The sequence below is a fragment of the Catharus ustulatus genome, chromosome 3 (genome assembly GCF_009819885.2).
Source record: "Catharus ustulatus isolate bCatUst1 chromosome 3, bCatUst1.pri.v2, whole genome shotgun sequence".
NCBI classification, from domain to species: domain Eukaryota; kingdom Metazoa; phylum Chordata; class Aves; order Passeriformes; family Turdidae; genus Catharus; species Catharus ustulatus.
Window position 1 is genome coordinate 87,387,142 of NC_046223.1, and position 22,722 is coordinate 87,409,863.

At 42.8% G+C, this 22,722-nt stretch overlaps 1 protein-coding gene across 1 annotated transcript in view; it reads right to left on the reverse strand.

Moving 5' to 3' along the window:
- Positions 1-9,735, reverse strand: part of KCNQ5 (potassium voltage-gated channel subfamily Q member 5) — a 278,870-nt gene extending 269,135 nt beyond the window's left edge. The window contains exon 1 of the mRNA XM_033055747.1: positions 9,369-9,735. Coding sequence (XP_032911638.1) covers positions 9,369-9,724 — 356 coding nt within the window. The 5' untranslated portion in view covers positions 9,725-9,735. The remainder of the gene's footprint in view (positions 1-9,368) is intronic.
- Positions 9,736-22,722: the final 12,987 nt, after the last annotated feature.

Sequence of the window (22,722 nt, forward strand, 5' to 3'; positions counted from 1 at the left end):
TGTGCAGATACCTGCAAGTAGCTCATTGACACACAGCTTTACATTTCCTGTCATCTATACAGATCCTTCTGCACGGAGCTGCAAAGAGCAAGACTGCTCCTTCCTGTGTCAGTGATTCTTCTGGTACATGTGAATAAACCTGACTCTATAGATAGATATCAGCTGCAGAGAGATGTAAACACTAAAAAAATATTCTTTCCTCCTAATGAATTTAGAGATTTCTGACCTCAGTCAGTATAACTTTCTTGGATATAAAAGACTTTTTCAAGCTGATGAATTTACTGTGTGGTTTTTCTGGAAACATGGCAGTTCCTTTTCTCCAGTGCTGGGCTACCTGATGGGAAGAGGACATCACCTGCTTACCAGCCTGGCAGTAGTGTGGATATCACATCAGCCTCATCAAGCCAGCTTCAAGGCCATCGTCTGTCATCTCACTATTAAAAAAATGCACTTACAGAGACACTTTTCTCACAGAGACAGTGGCCTACATTTTCAAACTCAGCGCCAAGGATCAGTGCCCTCCATCCCCTCTACCTACAGAAACGCATCCAAAACAATATTTCATCTTAATTTTTCCACAAAAGTCCTTCTCAAGTGTATCAGGACTCCTAGCTATATTCAGAAAGGCCCAGCAGTAACTTTTAAGTGCAGTCCTATCACAAGAGCTTTGAAGGGAAAGATTTGTATATTTTCTTCTAATGGGTGGTTCTCAAATACCACGGTTATGGATGAGCTTAGGCCACATGAAGCAATTTTATTTAATGCCCAAGGAGAATTTAGATGACCGCAAGAGTGTGTGCAAGTGTTTTAATCTACGACACAAGTGAAATAGGATGTATCTGAATGTGTTTGGTAGCATTTTTTTTCTATAAGCATAGTTTTTTATTCTCTTGGTTTGGTCATATTTGACTCCTGGCACCAGTCTGTTTCTTCCATATGGTATCAGGTATGACTACAATAAAAGAATTAAAACTCTGCAGAAATCTCAAAAGGCATTAATATGTTTGCTTGGTCAAACTATGGAGTTGCAAAGCAAGAAGGAAGCCAAGACAAACAGGAATATATTGCTTAAATCAAGACGTAGGCAGGTACTGAACTTCCTTTCTTCATTATTTCTAATCAGTTTAAGAGCATGATTCATTTGTTAAACTTCATTCTGTTCAAGTGGGGAGAAAAAAGTGAATTACCCATTGAATGCACAATAGAATAATGAAAGGAAACTGCAGGTGCTTCATGCCTTTGAAAATTATTCACTCTTCAAGAAAATGCTTAGAGACATATTTATGTCCATCTCGGTTGAGGAAAACACACACATTTATGTTTGAAGATTTTCTTGGATGAATTCCAAACAGAAAATTTCAGATATGTCTGGCTGGAGGACAGTGTCCACCTCTGAATCATTGGACCGGACTGTATATATTAAGAAATAATCACATAGTCTTTCAAGCAGAATACACGTCTGAGACCACACTTCAGTGCCCCAAATGATGAACGTTTTGCTGAGCTTCCTGTAACACAATTACACTGCAACTCAGACAGCTATCAGAAGATAAATCTAATGCTCAATAGAAAATTGAAAATATTTCTTGATTAGGTGCAGCCGACCTATAAGACAGTCTTTGAACTTTTAATTAATATCTTTAAAGGAAGGGGAGGGGGTTTGCACATGAAAGGGCAACTCCTTAAAATTATTTTGCAATTGATAACCTGTGCAGTTCAAGAATTTTCTACCTTAACTGACCTGTGGTGGCAATCCCTTGGGTAATCTACATCTGCTCTTACAGAAAATCTGGGAAACTAACTTACAAAAAGAAATAAAAAATCTTGCAGAAAAAACAAGGAGAAAAAAAACCCCTGCAAGCTGTATTTTATATAACACAGGTTTACAAGTCACTCTCCATGCACCAGCATTAATTTAAAAAAACAAGAATGCAGGTTGTACTGTGTTAATGGTTTGAGAAATGGTTTGGATGTCAATGTTAATAGGAAAAAGCAACATTTATTGTGAAATAAACATCTGCCTCATTAAGAATAACATAGTAAATTAAGTCTACTATGTATACATGTCAAAGACTTTTTGTTAGATAGTATTATTCATGCTTTCTACTCCATCTTTTCTACCTGAGAGCAAAAGACTTAATTTTACTTCAATTATAATCAGTTGCAAATTTCATTAATTTTCACTACTTACGTTAATGAAAATATGAAACATGAATGTTAAACACTTGACAAATAAGTTTTAGCTTTGAAAGAGTAAGAAATACCTTACTGCAGTGAGATTTATTTGCACTGTCAGCAGTTTAGATTGTCTAGGAATAAAAGGTTTTCCTTCTATATATTTTCTCCATAAAAATAAGATTAATAAAGCAACAAACCATGTGCTTTTCCTTTCCACTGAAACAATTATGAAAAATTAACCGCATTTTTATGAGTATTGTTAAGCACATCAATTATGCTTATTCTCATGAATAGGGTAATCACTATTATTAATTGAATAATCACTGGTATTCCATTTGTTGGTACAAATTATTTGAAATTATTGTGAAATATTAGTTCAATTGTACTTTCATCCAGTTCAGGAAAATTAATTAAGCTACAATTAACAGTAAAACAGGGTGAATAGCTATTAAAAATATAGTCAGACTTGGAGAATGGAAAGAACATCAAGTCTGAATAGATATCATGATCTATTTTTTATTTAAAAAGTTGAACAACACAGAAACTTTTAAAAGTGTCCAGTGAAGAAAGGTATCTAGATCATTAAGATATTGTACAGGGCCTGCTTTGAAAATCTGCCATACAAATACTCTCTCACAGGCAATTAAAATTCTTCCTTTAATGCACTAAAACCACTTCTCCTTTGAGAATTTAATGCCATAATAGAAATTCCTATACCACCTTCAGAATAAATCAGTAATTTAGGGCAGGTACTTTCATCATATGAGACCACGGAAAGTTTCCCAAGAGTCCCCACATCATACAAGACACTCAATAAAAAAGACAAGAAATACCTCAGCAAAGACCGGCACACCAAGTAAAATAGACCTGAGATGGGAGTCTCATCCCTATATACAATGCTTATTGCATGAAAATATAATTATAAAGAAACCTCTTAACTCATGTCTTGCTTTAAGATGAGGAAGAGTCTGCTTGCAAAGTTTGTATATTTACTTGAAATTCAAATACTAACCTGCTATCCACCTTCCTAAACACAATTCCTAATCTCATTTAAGAAATAAACCTTATGACAAATAGAAGAAAGTCCACGTGCATGAACTTTCCCCGATCCCGGTCTTGGTGACTCTTTCTCAAAGAAAGCCTTTTGTACCTTCTTTATAGAAAGCTGTGGATGAATTTTGATTTTTATGGAAAATTAGTCATTTCCTCTGGACCACTACTCTTGAGTCAGAAAGAAAGGCCAGTACAAATGAGAAAATTTAGTAGATCAAGCCTCAAAAAAATAAATGTGAAACAGTATTTTAATAAGGTCAGCATAAACATTTCTTATTTACTGGAAATCCTGAGGTGGACAATAACTCTCCAACAAAAAAAACCAAACAAAAACCCCCAAAAATCCCACAACAACAACAAAAAATAACAACCCTCCTCCCTCCAAAAGAGAATCAAACAAAAAAATTCCAACAAAAAACAAGTGAAAAATAGAAGCTAGATGTTATTTAGTGCACATGACAGGGTTCAAGGAGAGGTCTGCTGTCCCTGAACAACACTAGGAAAGAAGAGGAATGAAGCATGGTTGAGCATTTGATCTTCTCTGCCAATCACAAAGCAAGAAGACAAGCAGGTTTAAAGATTGTTGCATCTCCACTGCTCTGGTCTGTACACAATGACTGAGATAGAACAAGAAAATACTGGATATGGCCATAAACATCTATGAGCGCAGCTAACAGAACAACAGATACTGCACCTGATGCAGAATAATCCCATGTATCCATTCAGGCTAGGGTGGCAGACCTAGCAAAAAGGGCATTTCTGTGGACACAGCAGGTTGAGCAAGCCAACAGCATGCTTTCATTAGAAATAAGGCAAGCAGCAAGCAACTACACCAGAAGACTGGGACTGGTAGGCTGAAAAAGTTTTCTTCTCTACTCAGTATAGCCTGAGGGCAATCAGTTGTGATCTGTCCCAGCTGAACAGAGATGTGAAGAAGACAGAGGAAATGCTGGAGACCAACCAAGATACTCAGGAACCTTGAGTCTTTTTCTTGGAGCAGTTGATGGAGCTGAGCATGTTTGGTCTGACAGAAGGGTGATCTAATAGATGCTCTAGTAGCAGCCTACATCTACTTGAAGGCAACTCACAATGATAAAGAAGCCAAAATTTTCTCAGCAGTGACAGAACATATATAAAGGGACAATGACCATAAACTGCCACTTGGGAGGTTGAGGGTGGCTCTTCCATTCTTCCCTCCCCATCTCAAACCCCCTCTTTTTTCAACAGGTAGGTGTTGCAGACCTGCAGGTTATTCAGCAAGGTGGTGGGACCTTCATCCAGTGAAATTTAAGACCTGTCTAGACAAAGCCATCTCACACGACTGGGAAGAGTGTATCTCCCAGTTGGACTGGGTAACTTCCTAAAGTTCCTTCAAAACAATGTGTAGGTGAGAAATATGCACATGTATAGAATCACAGACTACTTCAAATGCAGCAAATCACTGAAAATTTATACTGAAAGCCATCTAAATATCCAATTTTATTCACTGTCCCTGAAAGAAAATGCCTCCTAAAGTTTGTGTGCTATAGTTAAAGAGCTTTAAATATTTGAGTTTTTTTAACTCTTCTCAGATTTACCTAGTAAGATTTGATTCGCTACATATTTATGTTGTCAACACTATTATTTGTTAATTGTAAATATCATGTTATTATTTGTTTTTACAACTATATAGAAATATATTGTTACCCTAGCACCACCAGATGCTGGCTCTGAAACGGTGCCTGAAAACATGAAAGCTAAAGAGTTACCCATAGAGCGTCTGGAATTAGGTCATTATATGCCCTGAGATGGGAAAAAAAAAGATAAAATAGTTTCTCCAACTTTCAATAGTATGAGAAAAAGCAAGTCCTTTGGTTGTTGCACATGGTTGGTTTTCTAATCAGAATATGGAACCTCCATGATAATACCAAGGGCATGGTGTGATGCAGCTCATGCAAAGACCTGCAGTTCAATAGCCATCCTGATCATTACTGAGCTACATCTTTTCTGGCAGATCTGGAAGGCTAAAATAGCAAGCTAAATCTTTGATGGCTTCATTAATTTTTTTCCAGAAATAATTTTTCATTTTTTTTCCATCAATAATGCAAAAGACAAGAATACCACACAGACTCTTGCAATTCAACTAAAGTCCTATCTTATCTTCTGCAGTGGCCAATGGGGGATGCTCATGAAAACTTCTCAATACAGGCCATGCAAAGTGCTACTGCCCTTGTTCACACATCCAGATGTGTGATTTGGAATTCAGAAGCTTCCAGAGCAAAAGTTGGTAGCTTTGTAAAGAGAAGGACATCCCCACAACAAATGTCAAAGACTTTTGCATGGAATATATTACAAAGAAGTCAGTAAAAACCAGAAAATTTATTATTCCTGAAATAAATCCAACATGTTAAATTAGGAAACTTATGCAACTAATTATATCCTAGCAGTACAAACAATATGAAAGAGCAGTATTTTTTTCTGAACATCTCATGCCATCACATTTTCAGAATGTCAATTAAAAACAAAAATACAAAGTCTTTATGATAACTGAAGATGAAACCCAGAGTTAATTTTGCAACAAATCTGGAATTCCCCTTTGATCATTCTAAGGCAATGGCTGCACATTTTTATCACACCAAACAAGCCATAATAAACTGCAAGAGTGATAACAGAAAGAAATTCTGTGACATCCCAAGACTTTAGAAAAGTTACAATATCATGGCCTTTTAATGTAAGCACATGTGTCAAATATGCACATGGTTCCATGTGTAGGTGATGTGGTGCGGCATAAATTTTTTACTAGCAGGAGTTTAAGTTACTGACTCATTACACATAAATGATATGAATGTTCTTTTCTGATTTTATAAGTGTTCATATTTTGGTGCCCCTGAATGATTAAGAACAGAAAACTGTGGTATCTGAAAATAAGGTTTTCAAAAGCTTGCAGGAAAGATCTTAATTTTTTATAGGGCTTTCCATGTAAAGAGCCACTGAGGTGCACAAAAAAAGGAGACAAGAAACATGTCATTTTGGCTCTGCTCCCCAACACAACTGTACTGAACTCAAAGGCCTTTGCTCAAGAGTAACTTCTTCCCCTAGTTGCAGAAATTTGCAGAATAGCTGTCTTTTCTAGAATCTGGCAGGTTTGTACTTACAAATAAACTAACCAATTGACTTCTGAATATAGGTCACAACACTCATTCCTTAGGAGGCTGGCCTATTTTTATCTTATTTGAAAGGGCAAGAAGGAAAAAGAAGAGCTAACTGGGCACACTTCTCAGCTCTAAACTGTTTTTCCCTATGGGAGTGATACACAAAATTGTCACTGCAGGAATGATTTCTTATCTATAACAAATCTTCAATTCCCTAGTTCTTATTTAAAAAAAACAAACACGCAAATCTAAATTGCTAGATCAAAGCCTTTAAACCACAACCCTGTAACCACCCTTGCACTACTTGAACCTGCATAAGAGAGTGAGGTTTCAGGAGACCAATGATCTACTCAAAAGGTCTCACCCCAGATAGCCCATTCCTGAAACAGAAATAGTACAGAGCTATAACAGGCTCCATTGCAGTCAAGAATAGCTTAGCAGTGGTCGAAGCAGACATCTCCTCCATGTATTTTGTAATGCCTTTGCAACTCTAAGCTACTTGTCTCAAGACTTCTTTTTTTTCAAATAGTTGTGGCTTTTTTATTATGTTCTGGTTTTCAATTCTGTAAGAAAGTCTGTTTTCCAAGATGCAACGATATTTGATCAGGTGGCTGGAAAAAAGTGAGCCTGGAACCCCATAAATATTATCCAATTATCTGACTGTGATTAAATCAGAATTATACAAATATACTAAAATAATTTGTAGGCTGGCAATAAGGATGGTTGCCAAACTGAAATCCAATGGAACTTCGAATGCACCTAAAACACTGTATCAGTGACAGATACTTTAAGGTAATATTATTACTAGGTGTCTTATACTACAGTAATGTTTCAAGCTCTTTCACTCTTTCACACAGATCTATTCAGATAAAAGATGTAATGTCGGCATTACATTTGCCAAAATTGCCATTTGCAATTAAAAATTAAAACTGGCACTCTTTCTATGCAGGCAATTATCTAAACGCAGCTGGCAATCTTCCTTGTTTACAGCGCTGCTGTGTCATGACTCCACTCCATTTGGAAATTTACCACCTTTTTTTTTTTTTAAAGCTTTAAACTTGTCAGCTGGATTTCCAACTTGAACTTTTCTGGTTTTTAAGATTTCTATAATGAACTCAAACAAAAAGGTCCAAAAGTATAATTTGCAGATTTTGTATGGCAACTTCAGGCACTGTAGTAAAATGATTCCTAGTACATATTTTGGTGTTTGTCTCAACACTAACTTACATCCATCTAGGCCACAGGAAAACACCTGTAAGAATCCAGAAAGCAAAATGTAGCAAATAAATGCCCTATAAGAAGAAAATTTTGGTTGTAAGAGTTGATATGCAGAGTAAAACAGAAATAACAGGAAGATTCTTTATGTGGACAAAAATCCCTTTACTGAAAAATATATGACATTAAGCATATTTCTACTACTTGCTATCTATAGCAATTGTCATCTACTAAATGAATCTATACACAAAGTATCTTATTCATCAGACTGCCATGTTTTTGGCACCTTTTTACGTACAACCGCTGCTATTAAACTAAGACTTGAGGGTTTCCCTACTGCTGGGAGAGGAGAACTCCTTATGCTGTCAAACAGCTTTTAGGGAACAGTTGCTTTTTTAGCCAAGATGCTGCAACCGCTAGCTTGATTTCCATGACTATCAGGGAACAAATACAGTTACTCACAGCATATCACTTAAATATTCTGATTGGTTTATGATGTATTTCCTATAGTCAGACATAACAATACCTTGTATTATATCCCCAATACAGTAATGCTACAGTAACACTTCCTCCTTCTGTAATTGATCACGTTTTCACCCATAAATACGATCCATTGTCGCGACTCTTTGTCAGACTGTGTTGCATGTTTTGCTCAACCATCTAAAAGGATTCAACCATCTAAAAGGATTTTGAGTAGAGCCTTTGCCCCGAATATTACCAAAACCCATAAAAACAGAGGATTGCCAATGAACTGAGGAACATGTCTGTCCCTAAGGATGCTGCAGGCAGTGGCAGCCACGGGTCCCCTTGCACAGGTGTCCCCGGCAAGCCTCTTGAAGTTAAAGCAGCACAAGTTTCGCAGCGCGGTGTCAGCACCGCTCTCCACTGAGCCGTGAGACGGAACATGCATTTCCGTCAGGGGCTTTTTCAGGATGAGGGCGACAGGAACCGTCACTTGCTAAGATCAAAAGCTCAGCAGCGGCAGGCACGGGTGGAGAAGCCGCCAGCGAGGCGGCCGCTGGCCGCACCCACGGTGCCTCCTGCGGTCCCAGGCGATGGCAGCAGCAGGTGGCCGCACTTGGGGCGCAGCATCCCGCGGCGAGCGCTCGCGTGGGAAGGCGCCGTCACCGCACTCCCTACGAGGCGGGGATCAGGCGCGCCCGGAAAACACGCTGGAGGCAGAACCGAGGGCAGCGGTTCCGCGGCGGTAACTTTTCAAACCGCGCAGCGCTCGGTGTCCGCCCGGCAGGACAGGCGCCGCGGTACCGCTGGCGTACCCACTGCTCCCCGCCCTCGCGGGGAGGATCCGGCAGCCGTCGGCACCCCTCGCTCCCTCTAACCTCGAGGGATGGCGTGTGGCATCAGCGGGAGCGCCGCGCAGTTTCCCTCCGCACAAGCCAGCTGCCTCGGACGCCCGGGAGACCAGCCAGCATGCTGCTCCCCGCCGGTTCTCTCCGCCGGGTGAACCGAGCTTTCCCCCATCACCTCCCACCCAGGGCTGTACGGGATTTCCCGCCGCCCGCGGAGAGCCGCGCCGCAGCTGGCAGCGGCTCCCGCGCCTCTGCTGACTGCTCCCGGGCACTTTGGGCTCGACTCACGGGGTACTCGTCCTCCCCGTGTCCCGGCACGGAGTGATGCCCGAGGACCGGAGAGGCAGGCGGGGAGTGCGCGCCGCACCGTGCGGCGGGGCTCTGCTCAGGACAGGTGCGGGCGGCAGCCCGCGGAACGGACGGGAGGGGTCGGGACAGGACGGGACGGGACGGGAGGAGAGGGGAGCGGGTCGGTACTCACACGAAGGCGTGATAGACGAAGGCCCATCCGCGGGGCCGCTCCAGCACGTTGTACAGGTAGTTCTGCAGGCGGCGGTACTTGGCGTTCCTGCGGCAGCTCGGTCCGCTGCTGTACGACAGCGGCTTCCCCAGCAGGCTCATGCGGGCGCCGTGCTTCCCGCGGCGGCCCTCCCGCAGCCCGGCGGGGGCGGCCGCGCCGCCGGTGCCCAGGAGCAGCAGGCCGTCGCCGCGGGCCGCCGAGCTCGTCAGCGCCCTGCCCCGGCCCGACTCCACATCCTTCATGCCCGCTGCCGCGCCGCTCTTCACCCAGAGCCCCGCGGAGCCGCCCTCCTCTCCGCCGCCGTGGTTGCGGGGCATGGCATCACCCCGGGCGCCGGAGCGGGCGCCGGGGCCGCGGCGGAGCAGGGCGCGGGCGGCGACGGCCAGACACCCCGCGGCAGCAGCCCGCAAGAGGCAGCGGGGGCCGAGGGTCTCCGGGCGGCGCCCGTGGGGCGCGGGGGCGCGGGCCACTTTGGGCGCCCGGCGCGGCGGGCCGGCCTGCGGCAGCTTCGCGGGGGCCCCGGCGAGGGAGCGGGCGCCCCCCCGGGCGCGCTCTCCTCCCGGGCGGCGGGGCCCCGCCGCCGGTCCCCGCAGCGCCGCCCGGCGTGGCTCCGCGGCCCGGGACGGGGAGGAGGAGGAGGGAGGGAGGGCAGCTCCTCGCGGCTCCGGCGCTGAGGCCGCGGCTCGGCGGTGCCCGCCGCCGCCCGCTCCCTCGCTGCCTCCCGCGTCGTTTGGCCCGGCCGGGCCGGAGAAGCTGTTGCTCTCGCTCCGGGCGGCGGAGAAAGTCGGCGAGGCGGGCGGGCCGGTGGGGGCAGGCGGGGGCCGCGCCGCCGGGCGCCTTCGCGTCCCGGGACGAGAGCGGCAGAAACAGCGGCGGTGCCCGCGGCGGGGCGGGAGGCGAGCGGCTGACGGGACGCGGAGCCCGCGTTCTACGCGCGCTCCCGGGAAATGTCCATGTAAGTCCGAGAAAGTACCAAAACTGCCGTAAGTCCCGGCGGCGGAGCTGGGGAGGATCGGCCGGCGGCGGGACCCTACTGCGGGCAGGGAGCGCGGCCGGCCCGGGCGGGGCAGCGCAGACGAGCCGCCGGGTGTCCCCCCGAGGGGACGGCGGGGCCCGGCACGCCGCTCCGGCGCTTCCGCCGTGTCCCGGCCTCGTGCGGCGGCGAGACAGCAGATCCCAGGGGCAGCGGCGGGCCTGCCCTTCCTGCGGGCTCCCCCACGGCTCCCGTCAGCTCCGGCCCCGGCGCGGTGCGGCCGGAGCGCAGCGGTGCCGCCGCTCGGTGCCCGCGCTGCGCCGAGACAGCGATGCTCCCCCTGCCGAGCGCGGCCCTTTTACGCCCCGCCGCATCAAGGTGAGCTTGCGGAAAAAAACACCACCCACCCCGGCACCCGCAGGCGCGGCCACACCGCGCTGCCAGCCCGGCCGCCGCACCGCGCCCGCTTTGCCCGTGGGTTATCGCCCGTGCTCGGCGGGCGACCCCCGGCCATGCCCCAAGATTGCCTACTCCGGGCAGCCGCCGCCCGTGCCGCTCCTGGGGCAGCAGCTCCGCAGCTCCCGCTGTCCCCCCGGGACGCCTGAGAGTTCCGCGCTGCCCGGGGAGCAGGACGAGCCACCCCCGGCACTCCAGCACCCACTGCACGAGAAATAGCTGCATGTCACTGCTTTTGCAGCCTGAGAGCCACGATGTGAAAATGTGACACTAATTCCTGAAGTGTTAATGAAAACCAGCAAGGTGTATGCTAATGTTAAGAGAAATTCAATAGAAACATTCAGAAATTAATTTTCGGATTTTTTTTCCCTTTGTGCTGGCTAGTTAGAGGCCAGGCCCTCAAACTTTGATTAACACATGGTCTTCAACTCCCAGAAAAGAGGAAACTCTAAGACACATTTCATGTTCTGTCAATGAACATTAACTTGTGCCCCTACTAAATGCAACATGGACGCACTGCCACTACTAATTCATTGCTACAATGTGTCCAATGCCATTCAATCAGATGTCTTTAAATGACGAGGTTAAACTTCTTCCTGTCTTCATTACACTTTTTCCTGTACTGCAGGCCACTTCTGGGAACTTTCTAACACGTGAACCACAGTAGCCACTCAGACTTGTGAGAAGGGACGGCAGAAACAGCACACATGTCAAAACAGATGTTAAGTAGTTGATACAACTATCCACAGAAATCCCATTAATATTTAAGCTTTCCAGTGGCACATATCTACTCTTCTTTCTTTGAATTGTAAATTGAGTTAGTTAATCCTTCATTTACTACTTGTTTGCATTTCCCTGGTTTGATATGTGCAAGTGTTTATACTCTTTATTTTTCTCATCCTGTATACTCATTTACAGCTGAAGATGTACAGCATGCCTTTACCATCAGCCACTCCTCCAGAACCATGCTCAGATTTAAACTCTAGTGGCTTTAGTCACTTGATTTTGGGGGCTGATACTCAAATTCTGGAAAGCCAAACTTCAACTGAAAGCACATGGTCCAACTCACTCAGCCAGGCCTCTGTCCAGCAGCACTAAGCCTTGAGCTTTGTTTAATTGCTGGGATGGGCAATGGCACAGCTCACAGCAGCACATGTGCATCATTGTTGGTAGGACTGAGGCTTTAAACTGAGGATTGGACCAATGAACTATGAACATTACTGAACTCCAGTTCCTGATGTACTTTTTGTGACCCATTAAGAAATATTGTTATAATTCTGTGCCCTCTAGTGGTGCTTAAAATCATCAATTAATTTAAATAATCATAAGGAAAACAGTCTGTGAGCACAAGTTGAGCCAGTACTGAAATGTAGCCATAGATTCCAGAACAACTAGAAGCTAACATAAGTAATACACTTAGTGATGAATTATTTTATTTTTTACAGTGTGTGAACAAGTGTGTTTTCCCATCTGTTATCTGTTATTAAATAAATCCTTTTAAAAGTATGCATTATGAGAAGACATTTATGGCAATTAATCTAATCCGTATTTGTTCATATGTCAGATAACCAAGGCGTGATGTGTTAGTTGAATACAGAGATCATTAGCACCCAGGCAGCTGCTAGCCCTCCAGCAGGCAAAGAGGCTGTGCCACAGAACAAAGCTAGCCGTCATCTAAGTATTTATTGCAAAATACAGGTCTGCATTTATAGGACAACAAATTCCCCTGATATTTTGGCTTCAGACTATATAATACCTGCAGAGATGAGTCGTGTGAAATTCTAGCATCTCCGCATGGTCCAAGGTCATCCTGGGTTCAGATGTCAGTAAGAGGATCTCCTTGACGAAATCTCCAAGGCAAGAACATCCCAAGGAATCTTGACTTCTCCAGGGTGCAGGTGCAATATATTACACCTGCAGAGGGACAAGGAAAATGAACATGCTGAAGTACAGCTTTAGCATCACTATTCCTGTGCTTTATGGCAAATGTCAACAGCGTATTCTTCCAGAATTTAAAAAAAACAGATTTTGAGATTGCACTGCATTTTCCAACTGTGTACATCAAATGTTACATATCCTGACTTTTGGAAGGATCAGCTGATACATATAATTTGTTCTGATCAGGAAGTAAAATGTCACATGTGTTTGGTATATTCAGGGCTTTCTTTCCAATAAGTTACTTTTGATATATTGTCTTACATCAGTGTTTCTGGTTTATTTTAGTTAAGGAGAGGAAGCAATTTAAACAGCAGCTCTAGTCTCTTATTCTCTTATTTATAATATTTTATTTTTTTTCCTGGAGCATGTACGCTTCTAAGCCATCTACTAGGGCAGTTCTGGGGTTAGCTACACTAGAATTTCAAGCAGGCCTTCACAATGACTAGATTTGCAAATATGTAACAACAATACTGAAAAACACTTGGTTTAATTGTGACACAGGGTAGATACTATCAGAAGAAGGACTTTGTTGCTGTGTAAAAACAAAGAGGGAAGGGAAGATCAGCCCCTTTGGAGGGCGCTGGCTGGAGTTCAGGAGGACCAGTTCACTTTGCTCCATGTTGCCAGGACGGGTAGGATCTGGAGCCTATCCACATCAAATCTAAAGTACTTGAGCATGTAGTTGCCTCAAGTCACTGGCAGATGCCTACCGAGCTGATGAAAACCTGAGCTGAGCACCTATATGCAGCTTTTAATATTTACCTGGATTTGAAGAGTCTCTCTGTCTTTGTGCCTGAATTACGTATCTGTCACAGGGGGTGGTAGCAATTTTTTTCACAGAAACGGGGATTGTTAGCATAAATTTATGAAGCAGTGTAAGATGCTCAAACAAAGCACAAGAGGGAACAGTAGAAATCACGTACACACTGTAGCTCTTTGAAGCAGAAAAGTAGCCAGAGTGCAAGCTGGAGGGCTTCTGTAGCAACACCTTGCAAAGGTCGGTTTACTGTGGTATCAAGTTTTGAGTTCATTTGAGTTCCTCGTTAGTACCCTTTTTCATGTTATATAATAGTGCAAGGTATCATGCATGCTCTAGTTTTGCATCTCTTTGTAAGATTTTTAGCTTTCTGCCTAATTGTAGGGAGGAGGGGATACTCATAGCTATTCTTGGTATCAAGCATACAAGAGTCAGGAATAAGTTTTCAAAGCACATACGTGCTAGGAATAATCCATTTATTATGTTGACCTGTTGTTTAGCCTATGATACATGGTATGCACCTCCAGGAAAACCCAAATCAAGCATCACTATTGCATAATAAACCGTGAGCAAGATGTCAGATGAGGCGAACAGCACATTAGCATGCACATTATATGCTGTCCAGCATATGTGACATGCTAGCAGCTGTAGTGGGGCTCTGATATTAATATTAAAAACTGTTGGAATATATTGGATTAATATTCCAAGATGTTGGGATATTTTCCTGCAAGCTTTTTTTCCACACAAATCAAAGAAGCAAAACTGTCAATAGCATGAGGCTTTCATACACTGAAGTCAGCAGAAAGGATGGCCCAGCTTTCTCTTCTTCATGAGGTCCCTTAACCCTGAACTCAAGGGAGTACCTTCAAAAAATTTAGTTTGGTATCTCCTTTATCTGCTGATTTTGATGTTAAATTGCTATGAGGTACCAACTTTGAAGAAGACCTGCCTCCACAAAGAGCTGTCCTGTGATCAGACTTTCATTCCAAGCCATCCATCTCTGTGTTACATCAGCACAGGCTAAATTTTAATCAGAAGACAAGACATGGGTGGCTCACTCACAGTACCCATGCCTACTTCACTGCAGGTATGCTAGAAACCCTTCTGCCTGGAAACTACACCTATAAAAACCAAGGGCAGTTTCCATACTGTTAGTAATGGGCCCTTACTCTGCCAGGAGCTGTTTGCTCCTTCTCAGCTGAAGGAACAATTTGGCCTTCTCTCCTCACCTGGGCGTGATCAATGGCAAAAATTCTGGGCCTTGCTTCTGTGCTGACTGGCCCATCCTGGAAAGATGTTCATTTTGCTCCCTGACTTCTAGTATTTCCTGTTACTCATCAGATATTAATCCCCAATAGCAGAATTAATTTATTCCATTGGTTCCTACTTAAATAAATATTTAACATCACTCTCCATTGATAAGGTATGCCTCCCTGTACAGTCATTATCTGACCCCAAGACCTGCTCTCATAAATGTCTCTACTGTTCACCTCCTTTATTTCCCTTTTCACCTTCTTGGGGTTTTTGGATGGGTTTTTTTCTTTGTTTGTTTACTGCTTTGTGGTACTCCCTCCTGTCCTTCCTTCCTTCCTTCCTTCCTTCCTTCCTTCCTTCCTTCCTTCCTTCCTTCCTTCCTTCCTTCCTTCCTTCCTTCCTTCCTTCCTTCCTTCCTTCCTTCCTTCCTTCCTTCCTTCCTTCCTTCCTTCCTTCCTTCCTTCCTTCCTTCCTTCCTTCCTTCCTTCCTTCCTTCCTTCCTTCCTTCCTTCCCTCCTTCCCTCCTTTCCTTCCTTCCTCCCTCTGTGATGCAATTATCTGGACTCCCAAACAAGCAGTCTGGTGACAAAATAAAGCCATACGTCTTGAAAGGTGCAAACTCTGCCACAGATCATTACCACTATTTAATGTAGCAAAACAAGTCATGACAAAGAAAAGAATAAAAGACAAAGCCAAAAACCAGAGTGTATACCGAGAACTGCAGAACAGTTTACAGCCCTAAACTGGAATATAATACAAATAGAATAGAATATATTTTTTTCCAGATAGAAAGGTTTTTTTCTTGGAATACATGGATTTTCAAAGTAATACTCCCCAAAATACCTAGAAGTTCTGAAAAAAACATGCCAATCAAAAATTTCAATGTTTATTGCAGATTTTATAACCAAACAGTGTTTTTGCACATGAAAATAGATCCTTGGGATATTGCCTTCAAATTTCTTGTTTTCAAGCAAAAGTGTGTAATTTGGTTAGCTTGCGTGTCAGCAGTTCCTTCCAGCAGGCATGATAACAACCCACAGCAGACTTGAAAAAATCTTGCAAGGTCAGAATACAGATACTAAGAAATTAATCAAGACGATTTCCCCCCCACACCCCCAGTTTTCTAGTGTAGGAAAGTAAAGATCTTCTTGTTGGTTTTGGACTTGTTTCTGGTTTCTTTTAGTATGGAGAAAATATTTTGTGAAAGCTTAGTTTCCTCTCTAGAGTTAGAGAAATTCCTTTAAGATACAGTGATATCTCACCTTAGTTAGGCATCCAGAGACATATCTGAAAAAAGCTGGTGGCAGAAAAATATCAAAATACGTGAGGTGTATGTCATTATGAGCTTTTCCTTTAAACCACAGTGACCTTTATTATTTACCAAGCATGGACTTCTGGCCATCTCCTGTCTCTCTCCATCTCTGCACATCTCCTCCACTTATGCTATGGCAGCTTTGATTTTGAAAATTCTTATCCAACTGTGACCTAATCTTCGAAGCATTGACATTTTGGACATTAATATTTGAGATTCACCTATTTTTTTCTCTTCCAAAAACACATAGAAGCACCTCAGTCTTCACTTGATTCAACTGCAACCTAAGTTGCATTTCCATTGTTTGTTTCTATATACTAACTAGTGCTCACCTTTAGACTCCATGGTCCAAATAACTTTAATAAAAAGTCTGTGCAGAGTAGCATGGAGAGAGCCAACTGCTTCAGGTGCTCTTGCCTCATAGTTGTTATACTTCAGAATTTCTGAACATGTCTGGGTGTTGCTGTTGGGCATCAGGGCTATGTTGAGGCTGGAGGGAGTACTCTGACCACTGACCACTGGGACAGGTTGGCAGCATCACTAATCTCACATATGGGACACAAGAGGAGATACTGTCTGTGTGCTTCTGGAGAGTTTAAAAGGTTCCTTGTTTGGTGTCCTGCCTTCTCTGACCCTCATGTGAAGGTACCTATACACTTCATGTATTATTGAGATGGCCTAGTCATATCATAGGAGTCTGGTTTCTGCTCTTGAAACAGGACTTAAAATTTTAGGGGCTAAAGCACAGAGTCTGCTGTCATCTAAAGTCTTTCAGAAGTTCAGAGAAGGATTCTATATTGTCTAAAGATCACCAGTTTTTTGTTTGCATAGAAATGCTCTTGCATCTGAAGTTTTATTTATTGCATAAATGTAGGACTCAAAACCAAATTATTGTAATTCACTCTGAAGTAATATTCTTTCTAAATTGGACAGTTTACCACTAATCTAATATATTCTGAAGATGCATTTTAAAATCAAATTTAATTTACTGCCCCTTTTCATAAAATTGTAGAGATATTTGACCTTTTTGATGTGGCAGTTCAAATAATTTAACAGCATCAATGATCCTCAAAGAACTTAAATAAAATGTGCCCTTTGAGTCACTCAGGTGATATAACAAGAACTTACTCATAAGCTAGAGGCCCCACAAAACGCTGCAACAGATGAGAACTCTGACAGTGTGGGCTTCCATCAGTGTATCAGAGGACAGGTTTGAAACCTTCATTAAGAACTATGTGCTTGAGACTCCTTCTCTCTACCACTGTGCTCCTGTTGAACTCAGTGAGATTTGTTTCTGTCATGAGGTAAACCATAAAGACATGAGGTAAACCATAACAAGTGTCTAAGGTTGATATGGCCCTCAAGAGCTCCTGTTGGATGAGTAAAGACATTCATCTGGAGCTGTTGGAACCATAGCACATCAGAAAAGAATACCTTCTTCCACAGGTGTGGTTAGGCACTTACACATGTTCTTAAATCTCATCCTCAAGCATGCACTTCAGAAGTCTTAATCAGGAGAAAGGTGAAAAATGAGTAAGGAAGTATTAAGAGGAATCTAGGTGATCTAGTGAGACTGTAAGACAGGAACAACAGTGAGAGAATTCACAACAGATAAGCAGGAATCATAAACATGATAGTTCAGAACAGGGCTTTTTCCCCATACTGCTTAAAGGGGTGATCTAACAGTACTCATAATGAAAGGCTGGAGGTAATTATTTAGCTTCAAAGTGGAATAAAATTAAAGCTGTGATATATCTAAAGTTGTCTTGTTTTATGTATCCACATATATCATTGCCTGCAAGGAAACATAGGAGCCCTTGTAGGGCTGGGGAGAGGATGATTAAATGCTATAGTCCAGACTTTCTAGGCAAGTATTTGCATGGGAAGCAAGATGTACATATATAGGCATAACAAAAAACCCAGGATCTTCTTACCATGACAGTGATCAGACCCTAGCACAGGTACCTATTTAGGTTTTGAAATCTCTGTCCACGGAGTTTTTCAAAGCTTAGCAGGCCTCAAGGAACCCGACAAAAACTTGCGTTGGTCAGGTTGAAGTAGATGACCTCTAGAAGTTCTTTCCAATCTAAAATATTCCATGAGTCTAGATGACCTTGGGCAATGAATACTTTATGACCTACCCTGTGAAACAAAAACCCATTGATAAGTTTGACCTGGTCAATACTCTAAGGACACGTAAGCATCTGTCACTGCTGATACTCTGCCCCTGCTGCAAAATCACAAACCTTACGTGCAGGGGGCAGAGGGTGGAAAGGATAGCAGTGGTATCTGCCTTCTGTGTAACAGCTCCTCCAATTGCCTCTCTGAAAAGGAGAGAGGAGCAGAGAGAATGACAGGAGAAGGAGCAGAGAGAGGCATCCCAGCACAGTCCCAAGTGAGCATAACCCTGAAGAAAGCACAAGACCAGGTGCCTGCCCTGTCTCCACCATGGGTCCCAACTCTCTGTGGCCCATTGACATTCCATTCCTTTCTTCATCCCCCTCTCCCAATAGCAAACATCTTTTCTTTTCTGGTCTCTTCCTTGTGAGATGGTTTGAACTTGGCTGAAATTTTTGCAGTACGACTTTTCAATATCAAGAGATTGCGGGCGATGATTTGTTGGAAAACTTATTATCCACAAATAAAAAGGAAGCATTTAATTTTTTTTTTTATAAGGGACTAGTTAACTTAATTCCCCTACATAGTGCACCCTTTAAAGAGAGTGATGAGTGCTCCCAATTTGAATATCATGTTTTTGTTAACATTTCCCTGCTAGGGTGTTGAAATCTCTAGCCCTTTTTGAGCATCCTGATCAAACTTTACCTCTGGTTAACAGGACATTCCTATTAAACCCATTTATGTTGTTTAATTTAAATAGAGGTCAAACCCTGCCTCTATTTTGTAATTCTGCCTGACGATTTTTATTCTACAGGGAGGTTCATTGGTTCCAACTAATGAGAAGAAGAGAACAACCAGCTCAAGTTGATGATACCATAAATGCTTGGAATGAAAATTAAACATTATTATTAGCAACTTTCAGCAGGGTTTAAAGTGCTGAAACTTAACCTTGTCATGTGGATCCCTACCACTTAACTTTAATGAGTAACCAGTAGCAGGAGAGTTTCCTATATCGTGTGTGAAGTAGCTGTTGAAGAGAGATATGACATATTATCTAGATTGGTTTATAGAAGTAGCTATCCTATCTCTGCCATAAAGAAGGAAACTAGAAATTTAAGCCATTATCTTCTATAAGGCTCACCATAAAACTATGGTTCTAATATCCTGTTTATAGTATAAAGATCATGTACTGGAAGAAAAACTCTTGCATGTTTCAAAAAGAAACTATGCCCTAAGTGATAAACATGGGTGGTAAGTAAAACCAACAAGCTGCCTTTATAACTTAGTCATAAATGGTTATCATAATTATTCTATCTTCTTTATGTTAGATCCTGGTAGCAAACAGTGTTTTTACCTTTCTTCTTCTTCTTTAAAATGTTTCTCAGAGCATTTGGAGCAGAATGGAGAAATAGCTGAAAACTTAGAGATGAGTGTTTCGGAACATTTTGCAGAGCACACTGACTGGGGCCATAAACACACGATTCAGTTGTAACCTAAAATAACTTATTGAAGTTGTTCGTTCCATTCACTGTCTCTTTCCATATTTAAATCCATACAGATAAGGATACATTTCCATTTCCAGAGTGAATCTGTACACTTGAGTAGCGTAACAGTGGTGGCAGTTTCCTGCTGAAACAAATGAGCTTCAGAGAATAATAAACTTTTTATTACTTATTTCTGCTCAACTGACAAGGAATTACTATTTTAAGAAGAGCATTTGAAGTGCTGATGACAATTTTGAAAGACTGATGTTGCTTTAGACCCCAAGTAATATTGATTAGGACCCTATTCCCTGTTAAGAAACAAACAGGTTTTCTTTTGTTTATATGGTATGTGACAATATTTTTTGCACATTGCTTTTGGTTGAGGAGTCTTATTAAAGGCATGTTGGGTTCATGCACCACTTTAGTTAGTAGTAATAATTTCCACTGTGTAACCTTACCTTCTCTTGCATAATTATTTGCTGTCCACTGAAGCAGCACATTCTCTTCCTAAAGCACATCTTTGAAAGCAGACAATGTGCTTTTTAAAAGGGAAAAACTACAGCAAAACATACATCGTGAAGATGCTCCGTAAGCATGAAGACACTAAACATTTCATTTCACTTCAGACATCTCAACCGTCTGCTTTAGAAAACTAGAGTTAGTAAACTGAGAAGCTGTGGGGAGGGAAAGGAAAGAAAACCAGTGGCCCTAAATCTATCCGTACTTGACACCGTCCTTAGTGCTACGTTGCTGCTGGGCGAACACTTGCAACCGAACGCCGAAAGCATCTTCCTTATCCTCCGCATCCTCCGCACCGCCCGGCCCCGGGGGTGCCCCGATCCGCCGGAGTGTGCTCCGGGGGCGGCCTGGGGGGCCCGGGGGGCTGCCGGGGCCCCGGGCCGTCAGTGTCCCGGTGCCCTCAGCAGGTGGCAGTGGCGTCCCGCGGCGGGCCGGCTGCGCGGACCCCTCGGCTCCGGCCCGCGGAGCTCCGCGGTGCGCAGCGGCTGCAGCGGCGGCCCGGGAGCGGAGAGTGGGCACGGCCTTCTGCCCCGCTCAGGCAGCGGGCACATCACAATAAGTGCCAAGTGCTTCCTCAAAGGAATTTAAAAGAAAAATTGATGAAACCAGAAAAAAAAAAAAAAGAAAAAAAAAAAGCCCAATCCAACCCAAACTTAAAAACAACCAACCCCCCCCCCCCCCCCCCCCCCCCCACAAAATAACTAATCACGAAAAACTCCACCATTCCTACGAAACAAATCAAAAGTATGGCTCCCCTATCCATTCAGTCCTTTCACTATCACGTCTGTGATTGGATTTATGTGTAAATGATGGTAAGAGCATCAGTGTAAAAGGCAGGGCTTTTTGTTAAATTTGGTCAACATAAATTTAATGCTACTATGGTTAAACATTTCTGTGGTTGCTTACACAATTAATTACCAACATTGCTAGTCTTCAGCTACTACCTGAAGGGAGAGGACCTGTAAAGAAATATCCATATAGAAGTATGCTGAAACAATTACATTTCAGACAGGGAGATCCTTCCTTATTTGAAGTTCCAATATATTAATCATATGAATGTGTTGAGTTTACGAAAGCACAATGAAAGGCGTCTGTTTCTTTTTGATGTATTTAATATGGTTCTGCAACATCATTTTGTATGATATCTTAAGTGTTTCAAAATAGTCTTAAGTTAAATCTTTTCTTTTCTTTTCTTTTCTTTTCTTTTCTTTTCTTTTCTTTTCTTTTCTTTTCTTTTCTTTTCTTTTCTTTTCTTTTCTTTTCTTTTCTTTTCTTTTCTTTTCTTTTCTTTTCTTTTCTTTTCTTTTCTTTTCTTTTCTTTTTTCTTTTCTTTTCTTTTCTTTTCTTTTCTTTTCTTTTCTTTTCTTTTCTTTTCTTTTCTTTTCTTCTCTTTTCTTTTCTTTTCTTTTCCTTTCTTTTTCTCTTCTCTTCTTCTTTCTCTATTTTCTTTTCTTTCTATCACTAATGATTACATATTAAAAGGATCAGGGTTTGCAGGAACAATTGCTGAATGGAGTTTAAGTAGTACTCATCTAAATAAGGGCAGTTGAGATGCTTATCCAGATTCTGTTCCCCACTTTGTCTGTTCTAGCCTCAATGGAATGACATCAGTAATGAATAGCACTCATTATTTTTGGTTATTTTGGGGGTTTTTATAGCACATGATTCTCTAGTTAAGAGAGAATAAGGCAAGAGTAATGGAGTGTTGTTTTTTGTAGGTTATATTTGTTTGCTAGCACCTGTTTGTGAATTATGAAAATACCTATTTTTATCTATTTGCCTTATTTGCATATACTGTCTGAGAGTTTTCTGCATATTTTCAGAAGTGTATGTACCCTCTATTCAAAACCATGGCATTTTTGGGCACTCATCTGCTGGCTAGTAATTTATTTCAGGTGGGACTCTATCTTTTTAAAAGAAATGGTAGTAGTCCTGTGATTTGGGGCCTCAGGCAAATAGGAAATCATACATATCTTATGGGGGAAGGAGTAAATTTTCTTTATTGACAAGCGCTTTAGGAGCCTATCTCCGGAATCCACAGAGGCATATTGACTGACAGTTCCTCTTCACCCGTCACTGATGATGATTCACATCAGGACAGAAGAGGATGCAAGCAGGAAGCAGAGAAAGGAGGGAGGGGCAGTTCTGGTAGCTCTGTGTATCCCTCCGAGATTCTGTGCATTCCTTCAGAGAGGACCTGCTGATGGTTTCCATGGCTGCACTGCTCTGTTTGCCTTCTGCAGCGTTCAATAACACCTAACTTTCGTGGATTGTTCTAATTGCTTCCCACTGGAGAATATTTCCAGGCTTTTGCTTTGTTAAAGTCAGGTTCTATCCCTAAGTCTTCTCAAACTGATTACTGCAATGTTTTTTTCATTAAAATGCATGATCTGATGAAAGAGGCTGGGACAAAGGCAGAGTAGCAGAAGTCTGACTGGTGTTAGGCTGTGGAAATGAAAATTCCTACACATTTTCTGTGTTACACTTTCCAGCTGTCAAACTAT